Source organism: Cynocephalus volans, chromosome 8 (assembly GCF_027409185.1).
Source record: "Cynocephalus volans isolate mCynVol1 chromosome 8, mCynVol1.pri, whole genome shotgun sequence".
Classification (NCBI taxonomy): Eukaryota; Metazoa; Chordata; class Mammalia; order Dermoptera; family Cynocephalidae; genus Cynocephalus; species Cynocephalus volans.
In genome coordinates, this window is record NC_084467.1 from 116853732 (window position 1) to 116867582 (window position 13851).

The 13851-nt window shown below is 36.4% G+C and overlaps 1 protein-coding gene across 1 annotated transcript in view; it reads left to right on the forward strand.

Annotated features, from left to right (window-relative positions):
* LOC134384336 (gamma-interferon-inducible protein 16-like) overlaps positions 1-9795 on the forward strand; it is a 92288-nt gene extending 82493 nt beyond the window's left edge. The window contains exons 14-17 of the mRNA XM_063105875.1: positions 1291-1458; positions 6282-6701; positions 8209-8397; positions 9496-9795. Coding sequence (XP_062961945.1) covers positions 1291-1458; positions 6282-6701; positions 8209-8397; positions 9496-9525 — 807 coding nt within the window. The 3' untranslated portion in view covers positions 9526-9795. The remainder of the gene's footprint in view (positions 1-1290; positions 1459-6281; positions 6702-8208; positions 8398-9495) is intronic.
* Positions 9796-13851: the final 4056 nt, after the last annotated feature.

Genomic DNA, 13851 nt, shown 5'->3' on the forward strand with positions numbered 1-13851 from the left:
CATCATAACACTGAATGAGCTTCTCACTAATCCCCTGCTATACACAATTTCTTTATATAATTAAATCATTCAATAATTTATCAAATGAATATATAAATGTTTCAATGTATTATAAGCCTTTTGCTATTTACAAGATACGCATTTATGAAATAATTCCTGATCTCAACTGGGTTGCTGTCTTGTGTTAGTCCAGGAGTAGAGGAGTGGGCCTCCAGACAGACAGAGATGAATCCAAGTGTGTTCCTCCCCTATATTCTCATTTCTTTTTGCCCTTTTCCCTTTTGCTTACTGACCATACTTCTGGGTTTACTTTCAGCATTCTGTGCTCCTTCCCATGTCAGATGCTTTGACATATGCTGTTTCCTTGGTTTGGAATTCACTATTCTTGTCTCTTCACTGGTCCAAATATATCTAACCTTTAAGTGCCAGCCTGAATCCCCTCCTTAGGCAAGTCTTCACTGATTCTTCCCTTCCAAAAGAGATCCTTCACAGGGCCTTTTACTATTCCTTTATAGCATTTATTATTACTGTGATAAATGGATGTCTTTCTACTCTGTAGACAATAAGTTCATATCATAGGTATGCTGTTTCAGGGGAATAGAAGACAAGAGTAGAAAAGAGAATTTGTACCTGTATGTGTCTACTCTTATCATAATCCTTTTATTTTGCACCTTTTATTTTGCCCTGGTGTGGCCCCTGTGGTTACTTGCAACCTGGGGCTATGAAGACTGTATCTGATGTGAATGAGCAGGGAAATATTGCCGAAAGCAGCATGAGGAGAAGGCAAGAGCAGAATTTAAATCACTGTTCTCTAATATAGTTTCTAACTCAGGACCCAAGCTTACTCTGACCCGCACTTCATCCTTACCACATGTACCAGTTGAAGACAGACTTCCTACAAAAGAGACTCTCATTTCTTTATTTTGTTTCCTGTTATTATTGTTGTTAGTTCTAAGAATCCATATTTTCCCCAATAATCTCTCCTAAAAGTTCAGATAGATGACTTTTTAGAAGCTTGGTAAAGAGATGTCGGGAACCAATTTGGTATATTTTCTTGATGAGAAAGGTGTGGCTAAACTTTTTCATAATTGAGACTGACTTTGTTCTCAGATTTGCTTCTCTTACTACCTGGGAGAGACATTTACTAAAATGTAATCCTGAGCATTGTGCTTGACCAAGTTGGCTTAGGCCAGTATGCAGCAGATATAGTAAGGTGTAGTGCTCTGTGTTGGGTTTGAAAATCACTAACCAGAAATAAGAAAAAAAAAAGTCTGTCTGTTTTTTTTTCAGAAAAGGAAAAATGTGACCAGCAAAACTGAGGACACAAAAAGGACGATGCTGTCCCAGGAAATGAGCTGGCAATCAGAAACTTCAGCTACCAGCATTTGCCCTGCTGACAGTCACCCTCAGACTGCTCACGTGCCTCCACCAACCCCATCCAGCTGTTCCTCAACCAAGGTACCAGCTTCCTGTACCCATTCTTTTTTGCCTCCTTAACATAATTACAATGGTTGTCATGATCTTGAAAGAGCTTCTCATCTAGCTTCCCACTACATACAATTTATTTTTTTATATTTATTTTTTATACAATTTATTTTTGTACAATTCTCATCTAATTTCCCACTATGTACAATTTATTAATTTAATGTAATCATACAATCATTTATCAGGTATGCATTTTGAGATCTTACTAGATTTTAACTCCTTTGCTGTTTACAAGGCACATGTTTATGAAATAACTTCTGATTTCAAAAGGGCTTCCGTCTTATGAGGTAAGAGTGTGGGGGGCTGTGGCGGGGGAAGGGGGGAAGATGACGAGACCAGAAGAAATGAATATGAGTGGGTTCATCCCCTCCATTCCAATTTCCTTCCACCCTTTCCCCCTTTTCACTGACTGCACTTCAGGATTCATTGTCAACATTCCATGCTCTTTTCCAAGTAAGATGTTTTGATATTTGCTCTTTTTCATTTCGAATCATTTTTCTTAATTCACTACTGTTTCAAATATGTTCAACCTTCAGGTGCAAGCTTGCATATCTTCCTCAGGCAAGTCCTCATTTATATCTCCCTTCAAGAATATGTCAGATATTTCCATCGTTTGCTTTCAAGGGTCCCTTTATATTTCCTTTTCAGCACTTATCAGAGCTGCAATATATGTATGTCTTCCTAAATAGGCAGTGAGCTCAGATTATTTGTACCCCGTCCAAGGAGAACAGAAGACAGATGTGGAAGAGTGAGTGCATGCCTGTAGGCATCTTTTATCCCAGCCTGCCCCGTGGGCATCTTCTATTCCAGCCTGCCCTTTGTTCTGCCCTGGTATGACCCATGTGGTTGCCTGCACTCAGAGCTGAAATGCTTATGTCTGCTGTGATTAGGCAGGAAACTTGAGGAATAGGCAAAAGCATCATTTAAATCAGTATTCTCTAATTTAATTTCTCACCCAAGGCCCCAAATGCCCACTTAGCTAGACTGCAGCCTCCACCACCACCCCAAACATAAGAGTTGAAGATAGAATTCCTGTATACAAGGTTTCTCTAGTTATGTTTTATTGTTGTTATTATCAGCTCCAATAATTTGTAATTCCCTGTATAATCTTTATGTATACAGGCTCGGAAGTGACATTTTCTAAGGTCCCATCTGCCTAAATATGTGACAAAGTCATTTCTATTCACACAGAAATCATTCTAGTTGCCCTGAACATGCTGGAGCACAGGATCCAAGGGAGACTCATCTGCTTCCTTGGCCTCATACACCTAAACACACCATACAGCCATTTCTTCTTTGGGACTCAGCCAATTTCACAGAATTCTTACAAACAAAGGTCCCTGACCATTTTATGACTCACTACATGGGCAGGAAAGCCTTGCTCATTTGCATCGTGGGATGTTCCAACTATGTTGTCTTTGATGTCTGCATTCAAACCCAGAAGGAGACCAATGTTATCTCTAATTCATGCTGCCATGTCTCCCTCCCCTGAAGCAAATAGCACAGACTGGCATGATTCATGAGCAGGGTGGCATGGTTAAGGGCTTAATCTTAGAGAAAAAAGTCAACTACTATTTTTAAATATTATCCAAACAGATAGTATAGTTTAGGCATCAAAATCCTACTATCGTGATAAAAGCTTTTGGCTTAATTGATTTTGAAAAATGCACAAGATGCTCTTATCAATGATGTTAAAATACAACATGTAGCAGAAATGAATACTATATGTGGCAGAAGCTTCTCTAATAAAGCTCTTCCCATACTATTTCTATCTGGAATTTCCTTCAAGAAGGTCAACATAAAGCATGGAACACGTGTGGATCAGAGCAGAAATACAGACCCCTTCACAGACCTTAAAATAACAAGGACCGTTTTGCTATTTCTGTGTATTGAGCATTTAGTGGTGCTAGAGTCTAAATCCTGTGTTCTTTATGTACATTACCTCATTTATTCTTTATAATACCACATGAGAATGCTATTCTTAGTCCTGCTGCACATATGAGAAAACTGAGATTTATAGACATTAAAATCTTCTCCAAGATCACACAGATAGTGAATGTTAAAACCAGGATTCAAATTCAGCATTATTGAACTCCAAAACTTAAGCATCTAGTGGCATATATTGCCTCCAGAGACTGAGTAAGGATGTTACAATGTCTGTAACTTGTTTTTGTTCTTAAAATTTATGAATAGACAGTGTTATGTTCCAGGTTTGTTTCCACAGCCAGGTTCTTCAGGCCTTCTAATGATGAACGAGGTGCCACGAGTGGCCAGAGGGTGTTCTACTCAGGAAGCCACACACCAGAGGCAGGTGTTTCAAGCAGCTTTTTCATCCACAACTTTATCAACAAGTGGCACCTTATGAACTAGATAAATAAATGCCATAAGTGGTAAGAACTATGGCAAACTGATATTGGATATAGAATGCTAGAAACGGGCTTCCATTACTAAAATTATAGATAGTCCAGATAAATGGTTTTACAGACACTCCCTGCCCTTACTTAAACAAAGTATAAAAATTCTGGTACTGGGAGTGACGTGGGCAATATCTGAATGGGTTTGATTATTGTTGAGAATGCTGAAGGATTTAGTTGCCTGATGCAGATGACAAGGGGAGCAGAATCCTGCCTCTGGAATTTTGAATTTGAGGGAATCTCTCCAGCAGAGCACTCAAGTAGATGGAGCGCTGGGTTTCCTGGACCTAAAAAGCAGATAATAGAAACTGATTCCCTTATTTGGCTGTCACTCATTTTTCTTAAGTGTATTTTTTGAGATGCTACCATAAGTTAGAATTCTAACTCTTATGCTCCCTTCCATTAGGATACTCTATGACAGTGAGCACCTAATCATCCCTATTTTGTAAGGGGTATAATTAGGCATTTGATTGTTTAATTTTATTTTTGTGTTCTGGTTTGCATTTTTGTTTTTCTGTTAATACACCATGAAAGCCATACTTTAGAGTAGAACAGGGTGGAGAAATACCAGAACATGATCACCAGTTCTTTCTCTTTCATTTTTTATTACACAAATAATGTCATCTTAGAAAACTTAAGAAAAGCAGGTATATAGGCAAAAACAATCTAATTTCAACTATCTGAAGTCTTTCCTTTATCAATGCCATATTTTGGTGTATAGTCTTTCTGACTTTACCTTTTGTTATGAATATACAGAGAGTATAGTTTTCTCCCAGATTGCAGCACATTATACTTTTTTTCCTATAATTCAAAGTTTTAAAAATCATTTAATATATCTTGAACTGCCATTCAATCAACCAATGTAGATTTAAATTATTTTTTTGTTGCAACATAGTTGATTGTACATATCTGTGGAATACAGTTGAATATCGATACCTGTGTGCAATGTGTATTGCTCAAATCAGGATAATTAATATATTCAACAGTATACAATGTAATGGTTTTTCATAGCCCTTTACCAATTCTTCCCTTTCCTTACCACCCTTCCCCCTTTCCCACCTTTGGTAACCTCAGTTATGTTCTCTCCTTTTGAAAGTTCAACATATTATTGTGATTGTTGTATCTTTCTTTCGTTTGTTTTTTTAGCTCCCACTTCCTTTATTGCACAAGAAAAATTGTATGGTTATTCTGTTTATTATAAAAATGATCTTATATTATTTGGCTTTAGATTATTTCCACTATTCTCTATACCTGCAATAAACATAAGAAGAACATATATCCCTCAGGTTTCCTTCATTACCCTCAGAGTAGTTGTATAATTCCTTTTTTAAATCCTGTGCATTTTTTGTCAGGGTGCTAATGTCACCACTGTTGTGAAGTTCTTTGTTACTGATTAACTTTCATTGGGGACCTGCTTCCTGATATAAATCAGCCACATTGATGAGAAGCCAATCAGAGTTAAGCCCCATCACCCGCAGGTATAATTTTCCAGGTTAGATCACACTGAGCAACACTGGTCTGTGGAAGCAGCTGGTCTGGCTTCATGCACTGGGCACTGAGATTCCCATGGTCCACCTTTGCCTCCATCTTTCTTCCCTAGATCAGCAGCCTCCCCTCCAACTACGAGTACTCTCCTGAAACTCAGAAATAGTGCAGGGCACTGGAAAGACAGGGGGTCAGAGAAAAGTGCCCTTGCATCTAGCTCTTCCAATTTTATGAATCTCCTCAAGGCCTGCCATTGTTCCAACTGGAGACCCTCTAGCCTGAATCCCTTAAAATTAGGGAAGCTCATGAGGTTCTTCCAGTGGTGGTCTTACTATCCCTTTTGCAACACAGCACTGGTTTATGGTTTCGGTCTTTAAAATGCCCCTATCTACTAGGGTTAGTTACATCTGGAATCCTATGAAATCTATGGTTTGTGGTTGAGACCATTCCTCATTCTCAGTACTATTAAGAGTGATTTATTTTCTTCTCTATTTCTGTCTTATTTGGTCACTAAAGTGAGCAGGAAGGAGTAAAATTGAGATTCTCTTTTCATTCTCAACTCTCTTGGGAGTCTCTTCACAGCATTGCCTTCACCCTTTGCCTCTGCATAGCCCTTGCTAGGAGATACATCTTTTATCCTTGGATTAATCCTCATTAATGAAAAATTATTCTTTCTTCCACACTCATAAAACAATAAAAAAGAAAATTACTCCTTAAATCTTCTCCATTTCTTCCATTAGCTAAATTATACCATCTTTGTCTAGGTTTTCCCCAATTCCACCCACTTAAGGTGATCCTTGAGGATCAACACAGAGCCCGGGATGGCTCTTAGTAGAGAGTGAACTTGTATTCCCTGTCTTAATTGTGCCTGTGTTTTGGTGTGTTCATTCTAAATAGAAACCAAGATTGAAGACTGTACCTAAAGAAGCTTCCAAAGAAGATGGTTACCAGAGTGGCCCCAAAGAAGTGACGGTGCTCAAAGCAACAGAACCATTTGTGTATGAGTTTAGAGATGGAGAGAGAAAGATGTTTCATGCCACAGTAGCTACTGAGAGTGAATTCTTCCAAGTGAAGGTTTTTAACACCAACCTGAAGGAGATGTTCACCCCAAAGAAGGTCATTGCCATATCAGATTATTTTGGCCGCAATGGGTTCCTGGAGGTATACAGTGCCTCATGTGTATCTGACGTGAATGCTGACCGAAAGATGGAGATCTCAAGCAGACTGATTAAAAATGCCAATGCAACTCCCAAAATCAATCATCTTTGCTCTCAAACTAAAGAAAAATTTGTGAATGGGGTGTTTATGGTGCATAAGGTAAGCCCACAGCATTGTTTGGTAAAATTTCTTCTGCAACCCCAGATTTTAAAACTCTTAACTTGCCAACTGGAGTTTGGTCAACCTACTGAAGACAGGAAATCAAGGTTCCCCTAACCAAGGATAGTTGGGTGAAATCTTCCACTTCAGGATGTGGAATAGGTAATCTCTGAACATTCCTCTTTTCAAGGTATTACTAGGCAAGTTCTTTAGAAAATAATTCACCAGGAAACTTGGCTTATTATCAGCTGTGATGATCCATTCACAGCCACCCTGGCCCAGGAGAGTGCAGACTTTATATTAACACATATATCCTTAGAATTTTGTTTTTTTAAGTTCTTCTCCATCTGTATCAATGAACAATTTAATTTCATTGTGAATAAAAGATCCTTTCAAAGTCTGGATCCTGGTTGTGACAATCAGCGTAAGAAATCAGATAGAATACTCTTCCCTAGAATGCAGCTATGTCCAGCACTTAGCTGGGATTCTGATCATCTGGACTCTAAAGTGCTCTCACCTCTTCCCACTCAGTCATTCACCAAAATGTTGTTGAACAACTGACTTCTGCATTAAAAAGTAAGAGAAATATGGAAGTAAAAAGACTAGAGAAATCATGTTGTTTAATCCTTTATAAATTGGCAATATGGATAATAAAATGCATAGAAGTTTGGTGAATTCTTAGACTTGAGGTATGTCTTTCAGTCCCAACACACCATTGAAAATGCTGTGCTTTTCTGTCCTAACTTCTTTTTTAAAGTATTCTTTCACACTCCATTGTATATGTCTTCTAGGGTGGCTCTTTCCTTTTTCCGGTGCTGTTTCTATACACTCTATTTAAATGGCTGTACATAAACAAGGAGGTCTCCAAAAAGATCATGGAAAGATTTGTATTATCTTGTAATTCAACTTTTACATGAAATTTTTGACATACCTTTGTATATGCAGTTATAGAACAATGAATAAAGTAAGTGAGATAGAAAATGGAACGATGGGATTACCTGATCTAGATTCAAGATTTGGGCAGATTGGAGAAGACTGAATACAGAAGATAGAAGGAAAAATTACGAATTGAGATAACATAACCCACTTAATGAAGACTTGCAATAGTCTTTCTCAGACTCATAGTAAGCCATGAATGGCATTTATTTTCTGTTCTTGAGCAGGTATCAAAAAAATGTACCAAGGTAATCAGATTTCTCTGTATCCAGTCTCTTTAGGAAATTGCAGCTGCACTGATGTGAAAGCAGAAAAAAATTAGGAAAGTCATCAATTTTTCTAGAAAAAATCAGCAGAGTAAGACCTTAAACAAGGAAGCCTCAAGAGAGGATTCAAAAGGGAGGATTTTCTGACCAGGATTATCTTAAGCTATTTGGTACCTGTAATTCTGGACTTACAGCTCTATTTACCCTGACAGAGAAAAAAGTTTCTATTAGTGCTGTGTATTTCTCACAGAAGTGAAAATTCCTGATCCGATTCTCAGAAGATGAATGATCATTTTCTTTTGCAGAAAAATGTGAGAGAAGAATGCACTTTTTATGAAATACAAGATAATACAGGGAAGATGGAGGTGGTGGTGTATGGACGACTGACTAGCATCAGCTGTGAGGAAGGCGATAAACTTAAACTCATCTGCTTTGAATTGGCATTGAGTGTGGATAAGTGGCAACTGAGATCTGTGATTCACAGTTACATGAAGGTGGGAGCTCCACGGGAGCATCACTCTTCCAAAGTGGAAAATTATTTTGTTTTGTTTATACTTTAAGAGAACTATACTACTGCTATTACACAGAGAGTTCAGCTGATTAAAAAAGAACTAAGCCTTGCTTTTTAGTGTGTATAAACTTTCTTTCCATCATTTTTTAAAAGATACTTGTAATTATAGTGAAGAAAGAAAATTTCGAGAGACTTTCAAATGATATCACATGTAAGCTAAACAATAAAGAATTGATTGAATTTATGAAAGCAGGGAGTTAACTTAAAAAGAATTTTGATTTGATTAAGGCACATTTGTTTCAAATCCTAGCTCTGTGATTTTCTAGTTGACTAAAGACTTAAACACTAGGAAGTTTATGTTCATCATCTGTAAATTGGGGAAAATATTTTCTACTACAGAAGGCTGTCAACATAGCTCATAACAGACCTGAATTACTAGGGATGTCCCTGAGCAAAACAGAACAGAGAGGTACATGCCTTTAGTAAAATACAGCAGACACAGGCAGTTGAATCTAGATGACAAAGTTCATGCTCTTTGTCACACTGACACATACATTCTTTTGGGATTCCTCAAACACTAAAGCTAGAATAGGAATGCAAAAAGATCAAATACAAAGGCTGACCTATCTAGGCACACAGAAATGCACATGCTCTTAGATCTCTCCAGTTCTCAAAGCCATCAGTCAAACATTCCAAACCTTCCTTCACAAGAATTGCACCAGAATTCCTTCACAAGAAATCTTCCTTCACAAGAATCTTTCTGCCCAATGAGGACCTTCCCCTCAACTGCTGGCGTGGGGTACACCAGCTCCTTTCTCTCTCCTGTTGTTCTTGACATCTGTTCTTCCACATGTGCTTATGCTGGGTAGAATTGAATATATGATTTCATGGTCCCAACAAAGCAGGGAGGGGTACTTAAAGGACAGGAATTCTTTAAAAGAGATATAGATTGAGAAAAAAGTATTTTTGAAGAAAATAGGGAAAGAGATGTGATCCCTGGGGAGGAGACATAGTATGAGTGAAGGAAGAAATGTATGGCCACCTGCATCTCAACTCGTCTATCTTTATCTCTTTCTTCAAGGTCATCAAGGCCAAGAAAAGCCAGAAATAATTACTCAATTTTGATTCAGATATGGAAACTTCACTAGAGCCCTCCTTCTAAAAACCTGGATGCCACTGATAATGGTGTTTGTAGAGATAAGATCTAAGTACAGAGAAAAAAATGGGTGTGTATATGTACACGTGTATATATATATATATATATATATATATATATATATATACCTAGTTGAAATACAATATACAGCAGCTATTAATTCTAGGGAATGGTTTGTTAGGGGTGTTTTTTGTTTTATTCTTTATACTTTTTTATATTTTCTAAATGCCATATTTTGCATCTATAATCTTTATAGTTTAACAATAATAATAAACATCATTTTTAAAAAAGGAGTGCTTCTCCAGGAGTCTTTTTAATCTACTCATAAGTTGCTTAGAAGAAAATAGTGTGTGGCCTGAAATCAGCATGGGGCACAAGGGCCTCAAACAATGTTTGGATTTATACTTTGTGCGTGATCTTTAAGGATAAAGCCCTGGTCAGGAATGAACAGGCTGTGCCTTGCTCAAAAAACCCAGGCTAAGGTGGCAGGTAGGGGCTGAAATCCAACCTTTGCTTTAATTGTCAATCCCTGTGTTTGGGAAGCAGTTACATTAGCCTAGAATAAAGGATATCTTTTCAGAATTGGTCTCCCGGAACTGGCATAATTAATTGAGTGTTTTTTTTTGTTTTTGTTTTTTTTTTTGTCTTTGCCAAATGAAGTGCCTTATAGTTATTTGTAAGAAGGCACTAGTATATGTTAGAAGAATTTCTGGCCCGGTCTGATGTGAAATATCTCTTCCCAGTCACTTACACAAGTTCCAACAGCTCCTTAGCAGCTCACCAACCATATTTCCTGGTTCTTGCATTCCACACAGATAGATCAGTCAGAAAGACCTGCATTAGTCAAACACTGAAGATAATTAATTGTCTTTAGAGTAGAATAGCAGAAAGTAGATACCCAGAAATGAAATTTATCTTAATATTTATTGATCACATATTTGGCACCCAATAGTTTCCAATTATTTTGTGTCACTTAATCTTCATATTAGCTTTAGAAAGTTGATAGTTTTCTTCTTTTTACTCTACCTATAATATATGAAAAATCAGGAACAGAAAGGCAAAATCATTTTTCTAATGACCCTTAGACAGTAAATTAGAGAACTTGATTTAGAATCCAGCTGTAGTTTCAGTTTGGAGTAGGTACATTAGGGGGTAGAATATGGTGATGAGCAGGAAATTATGAGTGATAAAATGGAGAAGTCTGCTACTGTGAGGGTTCAAGGCTACTTATGCCCAACTAATCTAAGGAAAAAAAGAATTAAAGTTCTACCATTATGATCTGGAGCCAAAGATCGAAAGAATAACATTGTATGGTTTTACCTTACACTGCCTCCTTTCTGATTATGTGTATTTTACTTTAGTAGTCTCACATGCCAATTAGACATTTTTATATTTCCTTAACGAATATTATTCTTAAAAAAATGAGGAAACTGAAGTTCAGGTGATTGAGTGAAGCAGTAAGAATCATGTCATTTAGCTAGTTAGTTACAGATTCCATCCTGAGATGTCACAGACTGCTAACACTTCCTCTAAATTCAAATTTTACTTATGCACACTAAGGAAAAGAACTTCATACACAAATGATGTTTGTATTGTAAGCTATTCTAATACCTCATATTCACAATACTTTATGTAAACTTTCTGTAATTGTCTGTTCTTGAGTAGGCAGATAATGGTGATGACGAGTTATACAACTGACTACTAATGTCTGCTTTCCTTGACATCGTGCTAATTCCCTTTTGAACTTGTAACGTCCAAGGACAGTGGTGTCTCTAAATGAGATAAGCAAGAAATGACTTACCCCAAAAAGTTTGCCTCTTCGATTTTGTTTTCACTTGAATAGCTTCATCCTCTAATGCCACAATTCCCCTCTATCTTGTAATTTTGCACCATACCACATATCAAAGCTCATCTTTGAAACAAACATAAAGAAGGTGAGAAGCCGAGATTCTCCTGGAAGTTGAAGTGTGTAGACCAGAGAAGGTCAGAACAGCTCACAGAGCTGCTAATCTGCCACCATAGACATCTTAGAGACCAGTTTCTACCAAGTGGTTTTAAGGGATGCAAGAGGATGAGAAATATCTCTGAGAGGACCTCTAAAGTATCAGAATATGACTATGATTAGAAGAGGCACACCTAACTGTATGCCTCAGTTTCCTCATTTGCAAAAATAGGGCTAATAGTAGTATCAATATAATTGTCATGGCTGTCAAGGCCATTAAGTGAGTCAATCTATCTGAAGGACTTAGCAGTTAGGTACCATGTACTAAACAATGAAGAAAGTACAATGATAAATTATTGTTTGTATCCTGCATGCCTTATTTTATAGTATGCTATGCTTGTAAATCCTTATGTGTCAGAACATATAAATCTAACTCTTACATCTTAAACTGTTATGTTCAATAACTAATTTATAATGATTTATTCAGCTAGTATTTTATTATTGAGCACTCCAATTATTCCTAATTTAAGAACAATGTTCAATTAATGCTCATAAGCAAACATATCTAGGTTAAGTATTTATAAGTGGAATTTCTGGGTCAAATGGTATGAACATAATTGTTAATAATATTGCCATAGTGATGTCCCAAATAATACTTCTGAGGATATTGTTCTTAATAATCGTATTATTGTCACCTTAACACACTGTGGGTATTAAGCTGATGGATGAGAAATATTCATTGTTCTAAAATGCCCAATCTAGTTTTTATGAGTCTTTTTTAAGAGTTTCATCATATTTATTATAATAGCAATGGTTGCTTATTCCAGAGAATAGAAAAACACAATTAAAACCATAGTTAAAACATCCACAATATTATCTCCCAAATTGATGCATATTTTCCATGTTTATTATGGTATCATATGTATACAGTAAAATTTACTCATTAATAGAAATTTCTGTGAGTTTTTACAAATGCATGCAGTCATGTATACAGAATGCATTTATATACATGATATAGAATAGTTTCATCGAGATATAGAATATAGAAAAATCGAGATGTAGCATAGTTTCATTATAACAAAAATTTCCTTCATGCTGCTTTGTTCTCAACTCTTTCCCTAACTCCAGACCCCCAGCAACCACTGATCTAGTCTTTACTTATACTTTTGCCTTTTTCCAAAATGTCATAAAATGTAATTAAAATGTACACAGAATTGTGAAAGGATCTGGCTTCTTTCACTTAGTATAATACATTTAAGATTCATTTGTGTAGTTGTGTGTATCAGTAGTTTATTCCTTTTTATTGCTGAATACAATTCCATTTTGTGGATCCACCTAAGTTTATCTATTATTCCCCACATGAGGGACAATTGGGTTGTTTGCAGTTTTTCATAATTACAAATAAAACTTCCATAAATATTCACATGCAGCTATTTCTGTGAACACCTGTTATCATTTCAAGTGGTAAAAAACTTAGAGTGAGATGGCTAGGTCATGTGATAAAGATATGTTTAAATTTATAAGAAATAGCCATACTCTTTTCTAAAGGGACTGTAACAATTTCCATTCTCACCAGCAGTAAGTGTTTCAGTTGCTCTGCATCCCCCTCAGACCTTAGCATTGTAGGTGTATGTTAACTTTTTAAAAATTGCCAAAGTTCTTGGCACAGTGGTTGTACCATTTGACATTCCATCCAGCATTATATGACAGTTCCAGTTCATCCACACTCTTGCCAGCACTTGTAAGGTCAATCCATTTTAATTTTAGCCATTCTAATAAATGTATAGTGGTAACTCACTTTAGTTCTAATTTTATTTCCCTAATGATAAATTGTGCTGAGTATCTTTTCATGTGCTTATTTGTCACCCCTGTCACTTTTGCCCATTCAAAAAATTTAGTTGGTTGTTCTCATATTATTGAATTTCAAGAGTTTATTATAAATTACAGATAGAAAGGTCTTTATCAGCTATGTGACTAGCAAATATTAAGCTCCAATCTATGACTTGCCTTTCAATGCTCTTAACAGTATCTTTCAAAGAATAGAGTTCTTCATTTTGATGAAGTTAAAATTATTAAAAATTTATCTTGTGTAGATTGTGCTTTTGGTACCATACCTGAGAAATCTTTGTTTAAACCAAGGTCACAGAGATTCTCTCCTGAGTTTTCTTCTAAAAGTTTTATAGTTTTAAGTTTTCACATTTAAGCCAATGACCCACTTTAAGTTAATTTTTGTACACAGAGTGAAATATGAGCTAGGTTTATTATTTTTTAATATGGATATCCAGTTATTCCAGTATTATTTGTTGAAAGGTTATCTATTCTTCATTAAATTGTGTTTG